General features: G+C 55.6%; 7 protein-coding genes across 7 annotated transcripts; 4 read left to right on the top strand and 3 right to left on the bottom strand.

Annotated features, from left to right (window-relative positions):
* Positions 1 to 307: 307 nt before the first annotated feature.
* Positions 308 to 2672, top strand: ISF_03812 (Fungal transcriptional regulatory protein; the record flags this gene model as incomplete). Its single annotated transcript, XM_018847418.1, has 8 exons — positions 308 to 459; positions 514 to 589; positions 666 to 1030; positions 1092 to 1469; positions 1539 to 1587; positions 1643 to 1835; positions 1897 to 2227; positions 2285 to 2672. The coding sequence occupies 8 exons, from the start codon at positions 308 to 310 to the stop codon at positions 2670 to 2672; spliced, it is 1932 nt and encodes a 643-aa protein (XP_018705625.1).
* A 1237-nt stretch (positions 2673 to 3909) lies between these two features.
* ISF_03811 (acetoacetyl-CoA synthase) lies at positions 3910 to 6312 on the top strand (the record flags this gene model as incomplete). The annotated part of the gene is made up of 5 exons (XM_018847417.1): positions 3910 to 4020; positions 4097 to 4612; positions 4673 to 5401; positions 5484 to 6086; positions 6154 to 6312. The coding sequence occupies 5 exons, from the start codon at positions 3910 to 3912 to the stop codon at positions 6310 to 6312; spliced, it is 2118 nt and encodes a 705-aa protein (XP_018705624.1).
* Positions 6313 to 6547: 235 nt separating this feature from the next.
* On the bottom strand, positions 6548 to 7081 carry ISF_03810 (hypothetical protein; the record flags this gene model as incomplete). Its single annotated transcript, XM_018847416.1, has 1 exon — positions 6548 to 7081. One exon carries the CDS (start codon positions 7079 to 7081, stop codon positions 6548 to 6550), a length of 534 nt encoding a protein of 177 aa, XP_018705623.1.
* A 603-nt stretch (positions 7082 to 7684) lies between these two features.
* ISF_03809 (anaphase-promoting complex subunit Cut9) lies at positions 7685 to 9619 on the bottom strand (the record flags this gene model as incomplete). The annotated part of the gene is made up of 2 exons (XM_018847415.1): positions 7685 to 9447; positions 9508 to 9619. 2 exons carry the CDS (start codon positions 9617 to 9619, stop codon positions 7685 to 7687), a joined length of 1875 nt encoding a protein of 624 aa, XP_018705622.1.
* Positions 9620 to 10294: 675 nt separating this feature from the next.
* Positions 10295 to 11824, bottom strand: ISF_03808 (hypothetical protein; the record flags this gene model as incomplete). The annotated part of the gene is made up of 1 exon (XM_018847414.1): positions 10295 to 11824. One exon carries the CDS (start codon positions 11822 to 11824, stop codon positions 10295 to 10297), a length of 1530 nt encoding a protein of 509 aa, XP_018705621.1.
* A 912-nt stretch (positions 11825 to 12736) lies between these two features.
* ISF_03807 (imidazoleglycerol-phosphate dehydratase) lies at positions 12737 to 13487 on the top strand (the record flags this gene model as incomplete). The annotated part of the gene is made up of 2 exons (XM_018847413.1): positions 12737 to 13007; positions 13075 to 13487. 2 exons carry the CDS (start codon positions 12737 to 12739, stop codon positions 13485 to 13487), a joined length of 684 nt encoding a protein of 227 aa, XP_018705620.1.
* Positions 13488 to 14033: 546 nt separating this feature from the next.
* Positions 14034 to 14658, top strand: ISF_03806 (NAD dependent epimerase/dehydratase family protein; the record flags this gene model as incomplete). The annotated part of the gene is made up of 4 exons (XM_018847412.1): positions 14034 to 14077; positions 14139 to 14290; positions 14356 to 14429; positions 14506 to 14658. The coding sequence occupies 4 exons, from the start codon at positions 14034 to 14036 to the stop codon at positions 14656 to 14658; spliced, it is 423 nt and encodes a 140-aa protein (XP_018705619.1).
* Positions 14659 to 21656: the final 6998 nt, after the last annotated feature.

Genomic DNA, 21656 nt, shown 5'->3' with positions numbered 1-21656 from the left:
GTGACTGCTCTTTCACCCCGACTGGATGATGAACAAGATGTAGGGGGATGATTCCTGGTATTATTTCTGTTGGTAGGTGATGATTGGTGGTCGGGGATTTCATAAGACCGCGGCGTTATGGTTAAAACTGGCAGGGACAAGGTCTGTCTACTGTACGTACCTATGTACATACATACCTACAGTACCTACAAAAAGCCGCGCTCTTTTGGGCTCTTGTTCATCCCGTCCCGGAAAGTTCATAACATCTTTGTTTCAAAACACTCGCATCGAAAATAAAAGAAGAAGAAAGCGCACAAAAGAAAAAAAGATGACTTCTTTAACGCCGACCAAGGCTTGCGTGCCGTGTCGTCTCCGCAAGACCAAGTGCGACGCCGTGACGGCCGGCATCCCGTGCGGGGGCTGTGTAAGTCGCAACTGCGCGGACAAGTGCACGATTGTGACGCGGAAGCGGCGGAGAAGGTTCGTATTCCTGTTTCGGGGTTTCTTGTATGGATAATTAATGCGTCTTCCAAGGCCGGGTGAGACCGTGGATGGCACCGGTGCCGCCGCGTCGACGGTGGTGCTGTCTCGGCAACGTCTCAACACGACCGTAAGTCTGCCCATGCATATATGGCTTCTAATATAGCAACGTACAACAATACAACTGACATGAGTTGGATCGCTAGACGGACACACCCCAAGCGCAGCCGCCGCCGCCGCCGCCGCCGCCGCCGCCGCCACCGCCGCCTACCGCGTCGCTTGCCTGGTCTCACAGCCCCGAGGGCTCGTCCCGACAGGCCGGAGCAGCAGCTGCAGCAGCAGCTGCAGCAGCCTCGGATAAGCGCCCGCCGCAGTCGCAGCTTCACTACTTTCACATCCTAAAGGAGGCCGTCGATGACGGCGCGCTCGACGAGAAAGACGACAAGACCGGCACGCCGTTCGACCCAGATGACGATGCGCAGCCGTGGCACAAGGCCCCCCTGCTCGACGACGCCGACCGGGACTACCTAAACAAGAAGCGCGTGTTTGACCTGCCCCCGAAGCCCTGCATGTACGAATACCTTTTCAGATGCAGCGTGTGGCCCGAGTTTGCACTGACACGTCAACCCCAGCATCACCTTCCTCGCCAGCTACTTTGCCACGCAAGACCCGTACTCGCCCGTCATCGACAAGGCCGGCTTCGTGCGCGACTTCGAGGCCGGCACCGGCTCGCTCTTCCTTCTCTACGCGATCCTCGCGGCGACCAGCATCTACGTGCCCCGCGGGACCATCAGCGCGTGCGGCTTCGCGGATGCGGCCGAGGCGCAGGCCACGTTCGCCGCGAGGGCGACGGCGATCCACGACGTGCAGGTGGAGAGCGACGCGCTGGCCTTTTTGCAGGGGTCGCTGCTGATGACCAAGGTGCTGCCGGAGCAGGCGGTGGACAAGGACTTTAATTACTGGTTCTACAATGCCCTGCGCCTGGCGACCAAGCTTCAACTGTACAGCCAGTAAGTGAGACCCCCCTCCGCGCGCACACATCCCTTTGGCTGACTCGTAAGCTTGAATCAAAGTACCAGGGCGGATGGCAATGCTGGGCTGTACTCGAGGATAGCCTGGGTTCTTTATGTAAGCTGCTGTGCCTGTGGGTGGCCATGACATACCTGTTGCTCACATCCCAAAGGGCCGCCATGTGTTTCACCTCATCTCGGAATTCCGTAACGCGGCATACCTGCATGGCCTGCCTGTCATGGAGGCCCCCAAGATGAGTGACTGGCCCGCGGAAAAGATCCCGCGAGAGTATCAAGAGGTTGTGCCTCCCACCGCCGCCGCGGACAAGGCCTTGTTCCTCGCCACTTGCAAGCTCAGTGCCATCTGTGAGATTCCCCCTCCCTCCGCAGTCTTTTTTGACATCGGATGCCTAACAATAACCTCTAGTCGGCGAGATGCTGTCAAGCATCGTCCAGGAACCGCGCGTTGACCTCGCGCAGCTGATACGACCACTCGACCTCTGGCGCACCTCGCTCGCCGCGCAGCTGCAGCTCGGCCACCAGTCGCCAACCACGAGCATCCACCACCTCGACCTGCTCGGCACCAGCTACCGCTACGAGGCGACCCTGTGCCGGCTGATCCAGCGGCAGCTCCGGTCCGTCGACCCGCCGCGGAGCGGCGCGGCCAAGGCGCGACTCCGCTCCGCCATGCTGGAGCTCGACGGCATCACGGGCCGGCTCCTGGTCAACGGCATGATGGAAAAGGTCACCATATCACTGTAATGAGCGACTCTATACTTTTGCTGCCAGAGGGTCTCGTGCTGACCCCCATGTAGGATGACGACCGTGCCGGCCCTGCTCGCGCTGCACCTGGAGGCGGCCCTGGATCCGGAGGAGTCGGCGCTGGTGCGCTCCATGGCGCGCATCTCCATCACCAGGGCCATGCTGGCGCTGGACCTGCTGCGGGAGGTGCCGGCGATCAAGAAGGCGATTCCGCTCTTCGAGCTGATCCTCTCGCGCAAGGGACTCTACGACCGGCCGACCGCGGGACCGCGGCTGGAGTCGCCCAGCGGCGGAGACGGCGTGACGCAGCGGTCGCCGGCGGCGGAGCTGCAGGACGCGCCGGCGGGAGAGTCGTTTGATCTCTTCCTTCAGGAGTTTCTGGAGGACGACGGTCTCGGGAAATGGGACTTTGGACAGGTGGACTTTTCCCGCCTCGTCTAAGCGATGTGTCCGCCCAAAAAGGTTGCCGGCTGCAAAGAAAAGCGCCGGGGACGTACAATGATAGCGTAGACGGAGTAATCGAGACGAGAGTTGTTTCCACGAGCGCGCATTCAGCTAGTGAGTTGGGGAGTCTCCAAAAAGTGAGTATTTTGCGAGCCGGACATTTGAGCAGCGCAAGGATAAAGTCCGTTTCTTCGCTACACTCCCCGGCCACGGTGTGTTGCCTTCACTTTTCCCCGGCGCATTTGTGTCAAAGAGTCTCAATACTATGAGGACGGACTTTTTTTGCATTTTGTTGCTCTACAGTTTCCAGTCGGCCGAGGTGATGCTTGCTTGGCAGAACGTCCGTCCGTGAGTCAAGGATCCGGGCGAGCCATTCTGTTCCACAAAGAAATTTCTAGAATTCGTTTCTAAAACTCTTACATCATTGACATGCAAACAGAAATGCCGTCACGGGTCATTCTGGCTCATGCATCCCAAAATCATACATGACGTTCATATCAAGTCGCGGATGGGTTACGCTGCTGCACACCACCCAACTTCCCCCGCTCAGGGTTCGGTGAGATGGGTGAGTTGGTGGGTTGGTGGGTATGAGTGGGATGAGGCTGGCTCTAAGATGACTGATTGCCGAGAAACCTTGCATATTTGAGGATATGTGAGTAAGCTGTAAGTGATGATGAGGTATTTGCCGTCAAGGACAGTACTACGAGGCTAATTCCGATAGTGATGTATTGAGAGATGCTAGAAAGAAATTGTAGTCATTAGTTGAAGATCCAAATTTTATTATTCGTTCTTTTTTCCTGTTTTTTTCCCATGATGAGTAATGCATCATCAATAGTAGACTTGACTTGGCAGCAGCGACGATCGGGTTCCATCCGAGCAGCCCGCGGAGGTTCAACGCCGCGAGTCGGCTGGAAACGGGTTAGCAAAGCCAATCAACCACAAGCAACGAAAAGAAAGAATAATTGCAAGAGCGGAATTTTAAATTCCAAGCCGGCAGCTTGCTCAGATTCTGGCAGCACGACTCATGAATGGCTGGAGAACTAGTTCGTCTGGGGACGGAGATTAACCCCGGCTAAGAACCCCGGAACGGAGCGGAATCGGTCCTTGTGGAGGCAGCTGGCGATCTAGTACAGTGACAAACGAGACATGTTATCAACACCGTCTCGCGGCTTTCAAACACCTCTTCATCATCAAAAGTGTCAGTCAGAGTAGTGACCGACAACAGACGCCAGCCATGGATTCCGAAGCCATGCCTCGCAAGCTCTGGGAGCATCCCAACCCCAAGGACACTGAAATGTGGCGGTTGATGCAGAGCTGCAACGACCGCTTCGGCCTGAACATGCAGGTGAGCAAACGAGCCTTCCTCCTCTTCTCACGCCTTTTTTCTTCCTTCTTCTCACCACCACCATCACCATCCACAGACCTTTGACGACCTCTACGCCTGGTCCTGCTCCCGCCGCGCCGACTTCTGGGGCGCCGTCTGGGACGCCCAGCGCGCCATCCACGAGGGCGCCTACACCCGCGTCGTCGACGAGGCCGCCCCCGTCGACGCCCTGCCGCGCTGGTTCGACGGCGTGCGCCTCAACTTTGCCGAGAACTTCCTGTACCGGCGCGGGCCCGAAGACGCCGGCCCTAGCACCCGCGGCACCGCCGGCAAGGAGGACGCCAAGGTCGCGCTGACCGAGGTCCGCGAGGGCGGCGTCGAGGAGCGGGACTACACCTGGGCGGAGCTGCGGCGCGACGCGGGGAGGCTGGCGGCCGCGATGGAGGCGCGCGGCGTGCGCAGCGGGGATCGCGTCGTGGCGGTCGGGGCCAACTCGTACACGACGCTGCTGGTCTTCCTGGCGGTGACGTGGCTCGGCGGCCTGTTCAGCAGCAGTTCGACGGACATGGGCATCAACGGCCTGCTGCAGCGGACGACGCAGATCAACCCCAAGGTGTGTCCGAAACCCGGGTCATGGACTTTGTGTGCAGTGAACTGACCCCCTTTCCCCCAGTTTGTCTTCTTTGACGACGGCGCCCTCTACAACGGCAAGGTCCTCGACCTCCGCGACAAGATGGCCGGCATGCTCAAGGGTCTCGTTGCCGAGTGCCCCGAGTTCGAGTCCATGATCGCCATCCCTCGTTTCCCCGGCAAGCCGTACGACACCTCCCGTCTCGGGGCGCGCGTCGAGCGGTGGGAGACCTTCCTCTCCGCCACATCCTCCTCCGCTTCGCCGCCCGAGTTCGTCCGCGTCGGCTTCCAGGACCCAATGGTCGTCTACTACTCGTCCGGCACGACCGGCGCGCCCAAGGCCATCGTGCACGGCGTCGGCCCGATGCTGCTATCCGGTCACAAGGAGGCGGTGCTGCACCGCCGCCTGGACCCGAGCGACGTGGTGCTGCAGTACACCACCACCGGCTGGATCATGTACATGTCCAGCGTCGGCGCGCTCATCTACGGCGCACGCTCCGTGCTGTACGACGGCAGCCCGCTGCGGCCGGACGTCGGCGTGCTGGTCCGGCTGGTCGGCCGGTACGGCGTCACGGTGCTCGGCGTCAGCCCAAGGTGGATGGCAGAGCTGGCCAAGGCCGGCGTGGTGCCGCGCGAGGTGGCCGACGTCTCCAAGCTCAAGGTGGTGACCAGCACCGGCATGGTGCTCCCGGACCAGCTGTTCGACTGGTTCTACGACGTTGCCTTTCACAAGCACACGCAGCTGGCCAACATCAGCGGAGGCACCGACATTGTAAGTTTTTGTCTTTCTCCCTCCCTTCACCCAACTTGGTCCGGCACACCTGACACTAACAAAAACACACACACACACACAGGCCGGCTGCTTTGTTCAGGAGAACCCCCTGAACCCGCTCTACCGCGGCGGCTGCATGGGCGGCTCCCTCGGCGTGCCCATCGCCGTCTACGACCACGACATGGACGACGGCACCGGCGGCCGGCCCGTCCCCGCCGGCACCTCCGGTGACCTCGTCGCCACCGCCGCCTTCCCCAACGTGCCCCTGTACCTCTGGAACGACGGCGCCCCCTCCACCTCCCCGGGCCCCAAGTACCGCGCCGCCTACTACGAGCGCTTCAACCACGTCTGGGCGCAGGGCGACTTTTGCCAGGTGCACCCGCGCACCGGCGCCGTGCTCATGCAGGGCCGCTCCGACGGCGTGCTCAACCCGAGCGGCGTGCGCTTCGGCAGCGCCGACATCTACGCGGTCCTCGAGAGGCGCTTCCCCGCCGTCGTCGCGGACAGCATCTGCGTCGGGCAGCGCCGCCCGGCCGACATTGACGAGCAGGTCGTCCTGTTCGTGCTGATGCGCACGCCGGGGTCGCTGACCAGGGCCGTGGCGGCGGACATGCGCGAGGCGATCGCGGCCGCCCTGACAAAGAGGCACGTGCCCAGGTATATTTTCGAGGTGCCCGAGATTCCGGTATGATTTTTCTTTGCCCCATCGACGCGACCGCGTTGTACTGACTGACGTCCCACCGCATACATAGACCACGGTCAATGGCAAAAAGGTAGAGCTGCCAGTGAAGAAAATCATCTGCGGCAAGACGGTCAAGCCGAGCGGTACCCTGCTGAACCCAGACAGCCTCAAGTTCTTCTACCAGTTCCAGAAGATTGAAGAGTTGACGGAGCCGCAGGCCAAGCTGTAAGGCGGGGCGTGCGATACAACATGGAGCATGTATTCATCTTGCGAATGCCTGGTTGATTTTGATACGAAGGACCATGATTTTCAATAGCATAAACAAACAGTAATGGTTCATTCTGGGATTATCGATTGCGCAAATCCGTGACATGAAAGTACAAGCGAGCAGCGAAACCCCCATCCCCATCCCCATCCCCATCCCCCCTCTCGAAATACCGTGCCTCCCCCTACCCTGCCACCGCTTACAGCCCCTTTCTCTCCTCCTTCCTCGCCAGCCTCTCCGGAAACTTGCCCCCATTCACACCATACCGCCAGGCCACGTACCCCATCATGCCGCCCACACTCCCCAGGCCCGCCGCGCCGACGAACCCCCTCCACCCCGTCCTCCCTCCCATCACCAGCGCCGCCGCCGCCGCGCCGCCGCCCATCCCCGCGCACGTCCAGTCGTCCGTCTCCAGCTGGCCCCTGTTCTCCAGCAGCCGCCAGCTGCGGTCCTGCCACTCGATGCGCTCCCGTCCCCGCATGCGCGCCGCCAGCCCGACGCCCGTGACGCCGAGGGTCACCGCGATGCTGGCCGCGCAGGACCGCAGCAGCCGCGCGGCGAACGGGGCGGCGTTGGGGCGGCGGAGGGCGGGGATGGCGGTGCGCGCGGAGGTGGTGGCGATGCCGAGGAGGGTGCCGAGGGTGACGGCGCGCATGGCGACGTGCGTGGTCAGGATGGTGTATGCGAGGGGCTGGTCCTCGGCGTAGGGCGTGTGCGGAAAGTATCGAGACATTGCTTGTTGTATGTATGTAGTGTGTATATGTATATTCTCCGGAATGTGTTGCTCGTTGGCGATGGGAGAGGGCTTGGCCAAGATCAGTTATTGCCAATAGTGATTGACGATGATGATGATGATGATGATGCAGAGTTCAACTTGGGATGTCGACTCGATTCCCCGCTCCGTGAGCCACGAAGCTTTCCTTTTCTTCTGCTTCGGCCTTGTACAGCTTGAGCTGTCAGCCACCAGCTCCCCTAGGTCATAAACAGCTGTCGTCAGCGCCCAGAGCATACATACATGGACAGATAGGGTCGCGATCAGCCACTAACTCGCGCCCAATCAGCGCTACGTGAATTCCAATTAGCGAATGCGCCTCTTCTCCACAAGGTGATCCTTCTGGCAGTTTTGCTTCAGAAAACACCTGACATATGGCCTCACTCACAAGCGCAGAAAACCATATACACTATATATAGATGGTACAATGTTGACGCATTGACCAAAAAAGAACTGCTATAGAACCCACCATTCAACGCCCCGTTATGCTGTGAAAACCCGATAAAATGCGTCGCGACTCCGGCGCCCGTTCAAGCGTCGATTCTATCTTGAACGGTGTCGATTCTATTCATCATCCGTCATATCCATCAAGCTCGTCCCCGCCTCCCCGTCGTCGTCCTCCAACAGCGTCGTCCTACGCCTGTTGCCAAAAGCCCGCCCCTTGCCCTTGTCCATCATGTTGCGCCCGGTCCGCCGGCCATTGATCTTCTCCGACGCCTCCGCCTTTCGCTGCTGCAGCTGCTGCTCAAAGTACAGCATGCCCTCCGACTCGTCCTCTTCGGCGTCCTCCAGCGTGGACTCGTCCAGCGCCTTGTTGAGGAGCTCCGTCGCGATGCTGTCCTGCGGGTTGATGGCCAGCGCCTCGTGAAGCACCACGGCCGCGTCTTCGGGTCGGTCCAGCTCGAGCAGGATCAAGCCCTTGGCGCTGAAGACGGCCGCGTCTTTGCCGCCCATCCGCAGGACCTCGTCAAACTGCTCCAAGGCCTCTTTGAAGAGACGCAGGCGTCGATACGAGTGTGCCAGGTTTGTTCTGGCTGCTACCCAGGCTGCCGGCTCGCTTCCGTTGTCACTGGCTATTTCGAGAGCTGCTTGGAAGAACTGCGCAGCCTCTTTAGGCCGATCTTGATGGTACCTGACGATGCCCAACTCGTTGAGCAGCAAAGGGTCGTTTTTGCATAGTCCATAGGCCGTCTTCAAAAACTCTTCCGCCAGAGACATATTGTTCAGTGCATGGTTTTGCATGCCTAGAAACACTTGTGGTAGGTGTGTCCCCATAAACAGTCGTGCGGCTGTCGAGTAGGCAGAGATGGCTTGGTCATGTTCGCCTTCGGCGGCAAAGGTGTGTGCAAAGCCGATCCATGCCGGCCCAAAATGCGCGTCCATCATGCTCGCCTTGCTGAAGTATCGTCTTGCTTCCGCAACCTTATCAATCGCGAAATAGTAGATTCCCACGGCCAGCCACGTGCACGGCTCCTCCGGGTGCGTGTCTGCCAGGTCGTGCGCCACCAGAAACAGCTCATTCTTCTTCTTCAGCTCGTAGAGACACGCCAGGTGCACGGGGTATATGTTGAAGTTGTACTTGTCGCCGTCAATCACGGCCTTGGTCACCTCGAGCGCCTCCCCGTAGCGACATTGCGTGTACAGCTGGTCCGCGCGGGCCAGCTGCAGGTCCGGGTTCTCCCCCAACTTGTAGTGCGTCGAGAGCGAGTCGTACGCCGTCTGGAAGATGGTCGGGTTCCTGTACTTGGACAGCCTCGTCGTGTACAGCATCTTTGTGAACTCGGCTGCCTCCTGCGAGGCCGAGACGTCAGGCTCCGTCTGTATGGCGTCAAAGTTGAGGCTGTCGATGAACTGCCACTCCTCGTCGGGCGAGAGCAGCGAGTTCTTCATGAGCTGCTGGAAGGCCTCGAAGCACTGCACGTCGATGCGCACCGCGTCCTTGTAGCACTCCTTGGCCCGGTCAAAGGCGTTTTGCTTGGCGTAGCAGATGCCGCGCAGGAAGCACATGGCCGCCTCGAAGCGCCGCGTCTTGGCCTCCTCGACCTCGTCGGCCTGCGCGGCGGCCTCGTCCCGCCGGCGCGTGCTCCGCTGCTGCGACTTGCGCTTGTTGCTGTGGCCGTTGGCGATGAGGTGCGTCGGGTTTCGCTCGCCGAGGACCGCCAGGGCTTCTTCGAACCGCGACTGCTTGATGAGGCAGTGTCCGGCGAGGTATCGGCATGACGGGTTCCTGTTGATGAGGTCTTGCTTGACGAGGAAGGCGTGCGCGCGAGTATAGTTGCCGGTAGCAAAGTGGACTTGGGCAAGCCAGAAAGCGTCTTCGTCGTCATCTATCAGGCGCGGGGTTAGCGGATAGAGACAAACCGAGCAGGGGGGTCATGGCTGCGCACTGGTCATGGCGAGCAGTTTGTCGCCGATGAAGATGGCCGAGTCGTGCTGCGCCTTGTTAAGGGCATCCTGCCGCCATTCGCGCAGAAACTTTTCCATGGCGGAGGATGGCATTTCGCAATGCCTTGGCGAATTCAATCGCTAAGGTACAAACACTTTGAAGAAAGGAGCGTCGATGGGCATGGCTGCGCCGAGACGTGGCGACGAACCGTTGTGATGAAAGCTGTTTGGTGTCGCGCCTCGAATCGCGTCGCTGTAGCTGTGACTACATACAGTAGCTGGTTGCTGCTGCTGCAAACTGAAGACCCGGTAACCCCACCATGCTGGTGTGACCAACAAACCACCACCCACCACTCAGACTTCATGCTGTCGCTTTTCTTTCTTACCTTACTCTTTTATGTATCACGAAGAAAACATAAAACCTAAAACTCTTCAATTTCAGATAGCTGGATAAATCGGTGCAACATGATGCGTCCTGATCAAAGGGGTCCCTACCTACAGCTCAAACAGAGCCCATTACCACATCGTGTGCTAGACCAGCCTCAGAGTGTAAGAATATCAAATCTTCAATATATTCGCTGTCTTATCCAATGAATTCTATCCAAATCCTCCGCTGTAAGTGTTCTAGTCGCTGTCTATCAGTTAATCTTTGGCCTTTAGCCAGTTCGTGTATGTGGTATCGTCTAAACCGCTTGCCTATCCTTGCACCGTCCATCATGCAATGTATATGTAGTCTATCGTGTCTCGATTTTCCATCAAATTCCCATTTCTATCCCAGATATAATCCAATCATTCGGATTTCGATCCATCGCGTTCTTCATCATCTCCGCAGTCCACAGTGTCCATCCTCCCAATTATGTCCACGCGCAGCTGTGGCTGTGACTTGCACGCCTCCTCGACTGCTTTGGGGACTGGCTTTTCGTCCTCCTCGCTTTCCATGACAATCAGATGTGTCAGTTTGCGAGCCATGACGCTGAGGTTCTGGAGCATCGCCACGAAGAGATCTGTGACCTCGTCGTCAGTACCCAACTGATTGAAGAATTCCAGCGTCTCGAGCTCAGGCGGCATGCCCACGGAAGTGAGACGCGCTCTCTTTGAGGAGTGTCCAAATAATTGGTGGTCCCAGTTGAGGCGGAGGGTTTTCAGTTTGGCGAATCCTCTGAGGGAAAGTGCTCGACGATCTCGCAACAAGACGTGGTCTATCGTGATGGTCTCTAGGGAGTTGCATTGCGGCTCGATTGCGATGATGTAGTCTCTGATGCTGGTTGAGGTCTCCTCCAGGTCTGCCTCTTGATCAGGGGATTGAGTCATGACAAACTCTGTCAACGCGGCTGGATAATGCATCAGGTCAAATAGACCATCATCGCTGATGTCGCAGTCGATCAAATGCAACCTTTTGAGAGCGGTCTCTTCGGGCCGTTCAGGCAGATCGAACGCCTTGTCGCCTAGGCGAGCCTTTCGAAGCACAAGAGTCTCCAGGGTCGGATGAGCAAAGATGTGGATGTTCTCCCGGAGGTCCCAAAACTCATCACCTGGGCACTGGTAGAAGAGCCTGCATGTTTGGAGGCAAGCCAAATCAAACGGGCCATTGAAAAGCTGTCCGATGCCATGCAGCAAGGCGTTGGGGACAGCAATATCCAGAGTGACGAGGTTGGACATTCTGGAGATTGTGCTGGACAAGCTGTCAAAGGGCAAAGACCTGTCATACGAATTCCTAGTGCCATTGACTGGGAGCCGAGAGACCATGTCGGAAAGCTGCGATGCCGGGTAGGCGAGCTTGATCTCATGAATCGCCGATCCACGACGAGGTCGGCGGCTGAGGGATTCACCAAAGATAAAGTGCAACTGTGGTGTCAGAAAGTGGACCGTCTTGTAGAGAACGGCATCGGCCAAGGTGTGGTAGCGACGATTCAGTCGGGACACGCTACAGATGTCGCGCTTGGAGTTGTCGTCAATAGTCTCGAAGATCTTGACAATGACGGCAGTGGGCAATTTGGCGAAGAGGTCGCCAGCGACGCTGGGTCTGCGAGGACGGTCGGCTTGTATGACGACGGCCATGATAGGAGACGACGACGACGACGACGACGGATGCGAGGGCGGCGAGGACAGCGAAGGCGGCGAGGGCGACGATGAGAGGAGGTGATAGAACCACGAGATCGAGGAGAGAGCAAATGTGGAGATGGATGCGAGAATGACGGCCGCGGTGGAGCGTTTCCCCAGATCGGACGGCACCAAGTTGGTGCGAGAGGCTGCAAGGATGCCGATAATGGTGCTGGTGATGGTCAAACCATACGACCCGAGACCGCGGAGAAACGACATTGCGAGATGCAGTGCAATGAGGGGGTTATCATGATGAAGAAGAGAAGAAGTCAGCTCAGAGCACTGGAAGACGGAGAGAAATAAATATAGGCCTGGCCTGTGGTTGTGCAAAGTAAAAAATTAGTAGGCGAGGAAAACAGTTTCAGAATGTCTAGTGTCACCTGTGCCACAGACCAATGCCACAAAAACCTTTTTAGAGGCGTGGTTGCGGCGTTGAGGCTGAAGCGCTTGCTGACTACAGAGGTGGCAGACCATGACCATGACATGTGTCCTTTGCATAGTACCTAGGAACCAAAATTCTTCCCGAAGCTATTTCTATTACTGTTTTTTTCTTCTCTTCTATTCCTTTATTGCTTTCTTCCTGCCTTGATTTTGATTTTTTCCCCCGAATCCGCTGCTCATCGCTATCCAGAACTTTTAGGCTTCCTTGATCAGAGTTCAGGCGGTTCAAAATCACATGCCACTAACCGAGTACCTATTTCCAAGGCTTACATGCACCACAAGCCACTTGTATGGTGGCTGGAGCGACACCGCCTCAATTGGAGAGCAGAGCATCCAACTGCATCATCTCTAACATGAGATGTGCTCGACAACTTTTGCAGATACCACGGGAACAAACCATGGCTAGATCCAAGTAGACCGTATTTAGTTTACACATGCAAACTTGTTTTAAGGAATCAACAGCAACATTTGCGCCGCGAGAAAATACAGCCAATCCAAGCCACATTGCCTTAAGTCAGTCAAACACCAAGCTCCGAAGACGGCCAAAAAGTCTAGCTGGTCCATACTTTTCCCTCATCCGCCAACTCTCCGACCGTCGCGACAATCCATAGATTCCACGCAAATACAGCTGCTGCCATTTATTTCTCCAAGAAAATCAACCGGCCCTCGAAGCAGAACGACGACGCAGAAATGGCATCTACCGCCGCCCCCCGCTGGGCCGCCCTCGCGCGCGACACCAACGAGACCAAGATCCAGCTCGCCCTCAACATTGACGGCGGCGCATTCCCTCCCGACACCGACGCCCGCCTACTCAAGTCCGACGACTCCCACGCATCGCAAAGCAGCAAGTCCCAGACCATTGCCCTGAACACGGGCATCGGCTTCCTCGACCACATGCTGCACGCCCTGGCCAAGCATGCCGGCTGGAGCCTGGCCATCAACTGCCACGGCGATTTGCACAGTATGCCTACCTTCGAGCTCCCCCGGATCTTCCTGCACGTTTACTGACTCGACGTTCCTCTTCTCAGTTGACGACCACCACACGGCCGAGGATGTCTGCATCGCGCTCGGCTCCGCATACAAAAAAGCGCTCGGCACCCCCGTCGGCGTCGCCCGCTTCGGGTACGCCTACGCGCCCCTCGACGAGGCCCTCTCCCGCGCCGTCGTCGACCTCTCCAACCGCCCGTACGCCGTCATCGACCTCGGCCTCAAGCGCGAGTTCCTCGGCAAGCTGAGCTGCGAGATGGTCCCCCACTGCTTCGAGAGCTTCGCCCAGGCCGCGCACATCACCCTCCACGTTCACTGCCTCCACGGCTTCAACGACCACCATCGCGCCGAGAGCGCCTTCAAGGCCATGGCCGTCGCCATTCGCCAGGCTGCGTCGCACGTCAAGGGCAAGGAGGGCGAAGTGCCGAGTACCAAGGGTACTCTGAGCGCATGAGCCTCGTGCTAAAGTGAAATGTTCGTGGAAAATGAAAACGGAGCGGCGTTACTTGATTAATATAGACTTTGGATATTTAAAATAGGAAATACTGGGAGGCTCTCACCACTGAAAAGACGCACGGTCATGTCTCATAATATACATATCTTTGCATTATTTCATAAAACAACAGCATCGCTACGTCTCGTCCTCTGACCCCAACAAATTTGTTATCAGTCTTCGATGGGACTACCGAAACTGGACAAAGTTCACAGAAGAAAATGTTCTTGTTTCCTTTTTCTCTTGGCCTTGATTACACCCAACAAGCGACTTAAACCACAATCACTTCACATTAGTAAGGCGCAATTTGTAAGCGCGATGAATGGTGAGATTACTACTTCAGGGTTGTATCTAAGACGCTTTAAGGATCTAGATTAGACAACAGAATAGTTTCTCCTTCGCGGAAAAGCATGAATAGCACATGTATAACCGTTTTTCCAGCGGGCGTGTGAACGATACCCGGTAAACAGCTTCAACCCGTCAACGTAATCTGTTTTGTTTTGAAGCATGTCAACTACAACACTTCTCATTACCGGTGCTACTGGATACATGTAAGTCAACAGCGATACGCTGTGAGTTCCATGGTGAACTGATGCATTTCTCACTGGATAGCGGCGGATCGATCTTGTCGAACCTTTTCGAGTCGTCCAACCCTCATGTCAAGGCGCTCCGCATCTCGACTCTGGTGCGCAAGCAAGAGCAGGCCGATCTTTTGAAGGCCAAAGGTTTCAACGGCATCGTCTTCTCTGGTCTGGATGACACGGGTACTATCAGGCGAGTTGCAAGTGAAAACGACATTGTCATCACACTGCCTCTGCGTTCCACGCAGCCGCCGCCAGCGCCATCATCCGTGGTCTCGCGGACAGGCAAAAGGCGACGGGCAACAAGTCCGTCCTCACTCACGTCAGTTCACCTAACCTTTGCTTTGATCATTCGGCGTTTCCGCCTCTTCTCACCGGGTGACTGACACTTCACCCAGACCTCTGGCACGTCCTCCATTGGAGATCGTCCCATCACCAGGCGGTACACCGAGACGCGCGTCTTCGACGACGTACAGGCCTACCTGCGGGCGCGCGAGGACTTCGAGGACAGCTTCGTTCTGGAGTGGAATTATCTCGCGAAGGAGTCTTAGCGGATCTACTCTTGACAACGTTTGGGATGAGTCTGCAATTGAGGGGCCTTCGACGACACATCTAGGACATAGGGATTGGTCTTGGAGAGGTTTCTGGCAATTCAACACTCTCTCGGATGATATAGGCATCGCTTTACCACGGATGTCGACTAGTAGTGCATGCCGGTTGATGTAGGCGATTTTTTCGCAGCAGGAAAGAATATGGTATGAAAATATCATGGTCGTTACTGGGGCGTTTTATTGGTACCGTAATCCGAAAACCATTCATCATCTGCTGGTCTGTAGCCTGATTGGTGATGTACGCCTTGGATATAAGACCAACAACCTACAAGACCAACCGTCATATTTTCAGCCAAGTCCAGTAAGCCGAAAATTACAGCATTTTCCGTGGAAATTTAGAAGCGGGAATTGTGTCAATCAGCTCCAAAGTGCAAGGACAGCCTTTAATCGATCAGTGCAGGGTAGGCAGCTGGTGACGAGAGAGCGTCGACTTCTCTTCCATCCGACATATCAAAATTACAAAGGGGCAGGGCGGGGAAAGAAAAGGGAAAAAAAAGGCAAGGGAGGGGAAAGGGTCGGATTTGAGTTCCTGAGACCTCAACTGCCGTTGTCCCTGCAGCATCTACAATGCGTAATAACAACGAGACGATGAAAAAAAGAAAGCAGAAACCAAGAGGACGGACATGAAAAAGCAAGGGGCTTGCTTGCCTGGTTGCCTCTGAGAAATGCAGTGCATCGAGATGGCAAGGCAAGGCAAGGCCCATCAGCTCCGAGCAAGGATTCCGAAAGAGGGAGGGGGTGGTATTGGGAGAGGGTCTGGGCCATTTTTACAATTAATCAACATGATATTTTTTCTTCTCTTACTGTATTATTAGCCTTGCGGGCCATAGTTGAAAATCCACCATGTAGTCATGGCCCATGGGAAAAAAGATGCTGATACGCACAAATTCGATTGGCCGGAGGCCAGGGGGGTTGAATTCCGGGCTATGCGGATGCGGATCGCGCCGTTCTCCCTCCTTTTCGAGCTCTCTCGGGGAGTTCATGCAGCCCGGCTTCTAGTTAGGTAACCACGTCCTTCTTCTAGTTGCCAGGAACGACTTGACTAAATAGTTAGTAGACAAACTCTCTTCCGCGTCATCCGCAGCCCAAGGGAGGAACGCGTCTGCCCCTGTCCCGGCATTCCCAAAGTACGCAAGTCCGAAAAAACTTGTTGAATGTCGGGGTTTGGTATACAAGGGCACCCCCCCAAAGTTTAAAATGTATGGCGTGCTTTGTTGTCTTCCAGTTGGCTGGCGGGAAACAATCTGGAATCATTAAGGACCGACCGGCGTCCACAGTCGCTCGGCTACACCTCTCCAGTCCATGTCAGTGCGAGAACTGGGGCACGATGGGTAATTTAGCCTTAGTTGCATGGAACGGTTAGATGAAGGAGCTGCATGTGGGTGATTCTGACTGCAGATTTTCAGATAGTGAAAAACATCGGCAATGAACGATTACCGGTGACAGGCAAGACATGGGATCGGCCAATTTGACAATAGTTACGAGACAGGTGTCAAGAGTCTATCACATCTCTTTTTTTCTTTGTCTAATTTCGACTATCCATATCAGTGACGAAAATAGGCCGCCGCCAAGGGGCCAGGGCAGGCAACGAGCAGCTGGGATGCCTCCAGCCTCAACTCTATTGTGTGACGCTGGCGTTCTACGGGGTACTTATCGTGTTCTCCAACGGCGGCTAGCAGCAAGACGGCTCAAGGTCATATCCGAACCCAAGGCACATTGCGGCTGAGTCCCGAAGCCAATTCTCGTTCCGACCCGCATCCGTACCTGTGCTGAAGGCTGAGTAGGACCATCTCTACTGCTAATCTCGGCACAGAGTAGTACAGAGTAAAATTCCAGATAACTGGTACAAGAATTAAGTAGACACTGGAGCACAGGATGACGGTGAATGAGCATGACAATGTCAGCCCCGTTTCTATCTGCTACCTGCGGGTATCAATATGACCATGTATGCATTAATTCATCACCGGAATATGCGGTGTCGAGCTGCGCTGTGGCGAAAGGCTGCCTTTTAAATTCGAGCAATCTGCCATAGTATGCATGTATGGATATGAATTCACATATAGTCTATAGTCAACATCATAACATGCAAGCCTCATACTACACCGGCCGGCCGGAAATAGCGACACAGGGGGACTCTTTAGCCCTACTCAATTGACCCATCGTATTCAACGGCACAGCCTCCGCTCTCAATAATGATATCCGCGTATCTCGGCCCTGGGAGTGGGCAAATGGCTCCCCAAGGTCGCATTGGATCTGAAGCTTGGAGGGCCAACGAACGATACTAATTTAGTAGTCTTCCTCGGACCACTGGCATCCAAGTCAGGAACAAGTCCGTCCATCTCTTCAGGGTGATAATAATAGTACCTAGCCACCACGCTGGCCCCCTGTACCTGCTTCGCGCTGCAAATCATCCCCACTGGAACTGGAAAACCAGTCTTCGGGCCCTCCAGTCATGGTAGTAGCGGCCAGTACGGCCCAGCATACCCGCAGTGGCGCTGCGGCGCGGACGGACGACCAGGTACGGAAGATAACTGCCGCGTACTAGTTATTACATGTACGTCACGGAGCGTAACCAGCTATACCTCCTTCTCTTCACCTGAGCTCTGCAAGTCTGGCTATCGCCAAAATGCAAGAACGTGTGGTGGCTTCCGGCTTGCATGCTTTCGTATCGCGGCACTGCCAACCTCGGCATTGGGCCAAGTCTTGGCCAGCTTTCTTAAAATGAGCCGTGAAATGAAAATGGTACTGCGAGGTGCCCTTGGCGAGCGTTCTGTACGAGGACAAGCCAGAGGGATGTCATACTGGAGGTGCACGGCTACTCCCGCGACGTTGTCCCTAGCTTTTCATGCGCACAATAACCATTGGGGAACCTTGCAACTTCAAACACAACAAGGGCACCACCTGTTCAAGTGCCACATGCTGGATGCATACGATGTGGGCATGCGGCCAGAAGTTATGCAGTCTGTTATCGTAAATCTGGCTTCGGGGTCCCCGTCACCAATTCCAGGCGCCACTTGTTAGATGCATCGTAGATGTGATGAGAGAGCCCTCAGCTGGCATTAGTTGAGAGGCCATGCATATGGCAATCAAACAACGCGCTCGCAGTATTGAGCGCGAGACGCAGGTCCGGCAGGATGCAGTTGCTTGAGTGGGTAATTACGTGTCAAGCCAAAGCCATGATCCGCTTGGGCAGTATCGGCAAGCTTTTCCAATATTCGTAATAAAAGCAGGGCAGGTAGCTCGGCCTGGTGAGAACCAGTAAACTGCCTGGTGAAAAGCAGCCAGGGCTGTTCTAGCCGTTGAGGCCCTTTGTTAGTTGGTTAGCCTGCTGCGACCCCGGTTTCCATCCTAAACGGATGACGACGTATGTTTGGCTTGGCACAAGGAAGGCGGCATCTGCGCCATTGACGAGGCTTGCATTTGGGGCCGGGCTTTCCTGATATGGCGCGAGCGAGCCGGAGTCTTGTCCGCTTGTTGGCTGGAATAACTGACTGACTTCTGCATCACGGGTTTACAACTTGTTAACTCCGCCGAAATAAAACTCTCCGCCGATGTATTCGTGGCTGATTGTGTGTGTCAGCAGATGTGAATGAATCCGTGAATTCAAAACTTGTGCCGTTTGCTGTGCTGTAGTGCCACCACGGACTGTCGGGCGACGGTTGGATGAACCGTTGTGCTCACGCGAGCTCTCGAAATTCCAACTTGCGTCCAATTCGTCAGTAATGGGTAAGAAAAAGGAGGAAAGAAAGAAAGAAAGAAAGAAAGAAAGAAAAAGAAGGGCTCCAATCTTCTCTAATGTCCATTTTTGGTTGGCGGCAGGGGAAACATCTCGGGAGCTTTGGAAAGGACAACTGCCTTGGCAAGCATCTATGTAGGTAATCCGCCATCAACGGCCCCTGAAAATCGAAGCATCATTGCTGCCTGGGCAGCCATGCATGCACGGGATATTGCATGGATTATTAGCCCAACGAATGTGGACTGACTGGGTATTGCTATGTAGTCAAGCAGGTGAGCGAGGCAAAATCGTTGTTTGCACATGCTTTGGATTCGGCGTCGGCGTTTTTACCTGCGGGTGGTGTACAGTACCAGCAGTACCCGTAATACCTTCGTAGCAACTACTGGCCAGATATTCCTATATTCCTTGCAATGCCAGCCCAAGCTTGTCTTGATAAAACAACAGTAGTTACCTACTACGGATACGGAGTAGGCATTTATCCAAATTTTCGAATTTCAAGGCCTTTTTGGATTTGCGCCTAGAGGCCTGACGTGCCAAACCTCGTATTCCACAACGTGCTGGTACCAATAGTCTGCCCTTGGTTTTTTTCACTTGTGGCTTGGCCAAGTCAAAGTCACTCACTGCCTACCAACCTTGCCTCCCCGCCTTGTGTCTCTCTTTTTTGCTTCTCTGTTTCTTGGGGTTTCTCTTTTTTTCTTCCGTTTCTTGATTCCGTCTGGCTCCTGGGGCTTTGTTTTCCTCTGCTCGTTTCTCTCTCGAATTTCCCGTCTTCCCCTTTGGCCTCCTCGCAACTTGCCCTCTGATGGGTTTGCCATCCCCGAATCCTTGACGAACGTGTTGCATCTGCATCAACCTTGACATACGCACTACCTGTTCGACGACCACCATACGATCCATTGTGTCTTGTCAAGGGCAACTTCCCAGACATTCGAAACACCAGGAGCCCTGGAAAGCGCTCGCGAGTCCTCCAACACGACCATACGCATAACAACGACGGAAATACTTGTTCGTCGTCATTTGATATTCGACTTGTTTTCCCGCGAACAAGCGATGCTACAGAAACCCAGTCACTGAGATCGGTGCTCCTCTGAAACCAATCTATCCTTGACAGTTATCGCAGCCTCACGAACACCGCGTTGGCACTTGCCCCCTTCGACAGCACTTCTGTGTATCCATACCAGCGGGACCCGCAATCACCCGTCCGCTCCAAGACTTTCAGGCTGTCCAGCTGCTGCCCCATCAAGAGAGACGAGGAAACGAACGGACCGATCACGGACTATTCCTCTGATCCTTCTTGCCTCTTCTCGAACCCTTTGTTCACCTGGTGACTTCTAGACAGTCTTGCAATATCCGCTCGCTATTCCCACGACAGCCTTGACACCCCTTACCCCTCCCGATACCCGTGCTACGCCCGAGCCTTGGACGACCTTGCAGCATCAACCGTGGAACCAGGCTTCAGCTTGTCCGCCACACGAAGTGACCAAGCCATCCCGATCGAGCAGGCAGCCAGGAAGGTTTATAATCCCAACCTCCGACAGCCACTTGCTGCTTATTACAGGAACTGCACAATTCGCGTACCTGATTCGGCGTCTGCTACCCATTCTCAGCAGCTGCCCACCTACAGAGAGTTTAGGCTATAACGCGCTACTGGTGAGTACTAACTTGTTTCTTACCACCTGTCCGCTCCCGAGCCCACAAGCGAGCACACCACCACTACACCAAAGTATAATAAGGCGAGATCAAAAATTTGGCACGGCTTAACGAACGAACGACGGGACGGGAATCATAGAAGGCAAGATGCGAGGAAATTCAGGGATCCTAGGACAATGGCATACGGAGGCTAGCACACTCAAGTGAGGGCGCCTGCTTCTGATTCATTGCAAGCTCTTTATACTCCAAACACCGGCTTCTAAGGTTGTGCCAGCGAAGCAGAGAGAAGGCATCCCCAGCGACAAGTGTCCTTCCTTCCATTGCAGGCTGCTGACGAGTTCAGCACAGCCAGACCAAAGGCCCCAATAAAAAACTCGTCGTCTTCGAAGAGTCAGCCACGACTGGGAAAATGCGGATGCTCCGTCGGCGCTACTGCTGTTGGGACTTCCGGCCAATCCGTTGATAGAGAGCCAGCGACTGTGGTTCGCTCACCCACTCGCTGAAGGTTTTCAGGATGCTTTTAATTTTCGTCTGGGTTTACTTGAGACAGGGTGATCCATCTGGAAGTCGATCCTGCCTGCCAATCTGCTCATCTGGCCTGTTGCCGTCGCAAGTAGTGTGCTTGAGGAAGATGGTCTGCCTGCCTGCTTGAAGATGCGGCTTGAACCGCCGGTTGCTCTCCAATTGCCCCCTCCACCTGCTCATCTATGTTGTTCTCTTGATTTTTGCTGCTGGCTTTGGTGTAGGTACATCCCTTCCACGCCCTCACACAAACCAGCACACCCCTCCCAGCCGTCGTCTGCGCCCCAGACCGGCAAGACCTATTTTCAGCGCAACAGGGCTTAACAGTGGGACGCGACAGAGCAGCGCCACATGCGTGGCCGCCTGCGCCCCCCTTTCACATTCACTCTGCAACATTGTACTGGTCAGGCACCAAGTGTCTGATAGGTAGTGCTGTGTTGCTGAGGCCGTTTCTGGCGACGTCTTGGGTCACTCAGCGTTCAAGGATGTTAGGTACCTTGGTACCGACAGGCAGGACAGCCATGACACGCCAGTGACCAAATCCCAACCACCTACCACTGCTCTTGGTTCCCGCCTGCCTGCTTGGCTGCTGTTGCAGCGTCTTGCTTGTGGTTCTAGAGTGTCCTCCTCCTGACTGTCGTGGCAATAGCTACCAGCAGCAACTTCCCCCTTTCTTCCAATAGCAGGCTCATAGCTGTGATGAGGCAAAAAAATTTCACCTACAACAAGATAATCTGTCTCTGGTTACTGCAGGCGCGGATTACCAACCAACGAACGACCCACGTCGCTGCTCTGCCCTGCCTGCGTGCGCATGTCTGTGACGCAGATTTGGCACGCCTCGCTTTTCTTTCAATCCCACCTCTTCATTTCCCCCCGTCCGCCCACTCGCATCGTCCCACCATCACTGGCAAGTCGTTGACATCCTGGTCCGTGGCTTTTCTCGCTCCGCTTCCGTCAAGGCGGCCACTCAGTCTCATTGCCAAGTATTGCAACTCCCTCATGCTCTCTGCATCTCAGCCTCTGTCATCTC

Source organism: Cordyceps fumosorosea, assembly GCF_001636725.1.
Source record: "Cordyceps fumosorosea ARSEF 2679 chromosome Unknown scaffold_7, whole genome shotgun sequence".
In the NCBI taxonomy this organism is placed as follows: domain Eukaryota; kingdom Fungi; phylum Ascomycota; class Sordariomycetes; order Hypocreales; family Cordycipitaceae; genus Cordyceps; species Cordyceps fumosorosea.
The sequence above is the reverse complement of the archived record's forward strand: the minus strand, read 5'-3'. Positions and strand labels throughout refer to the sequence as shown.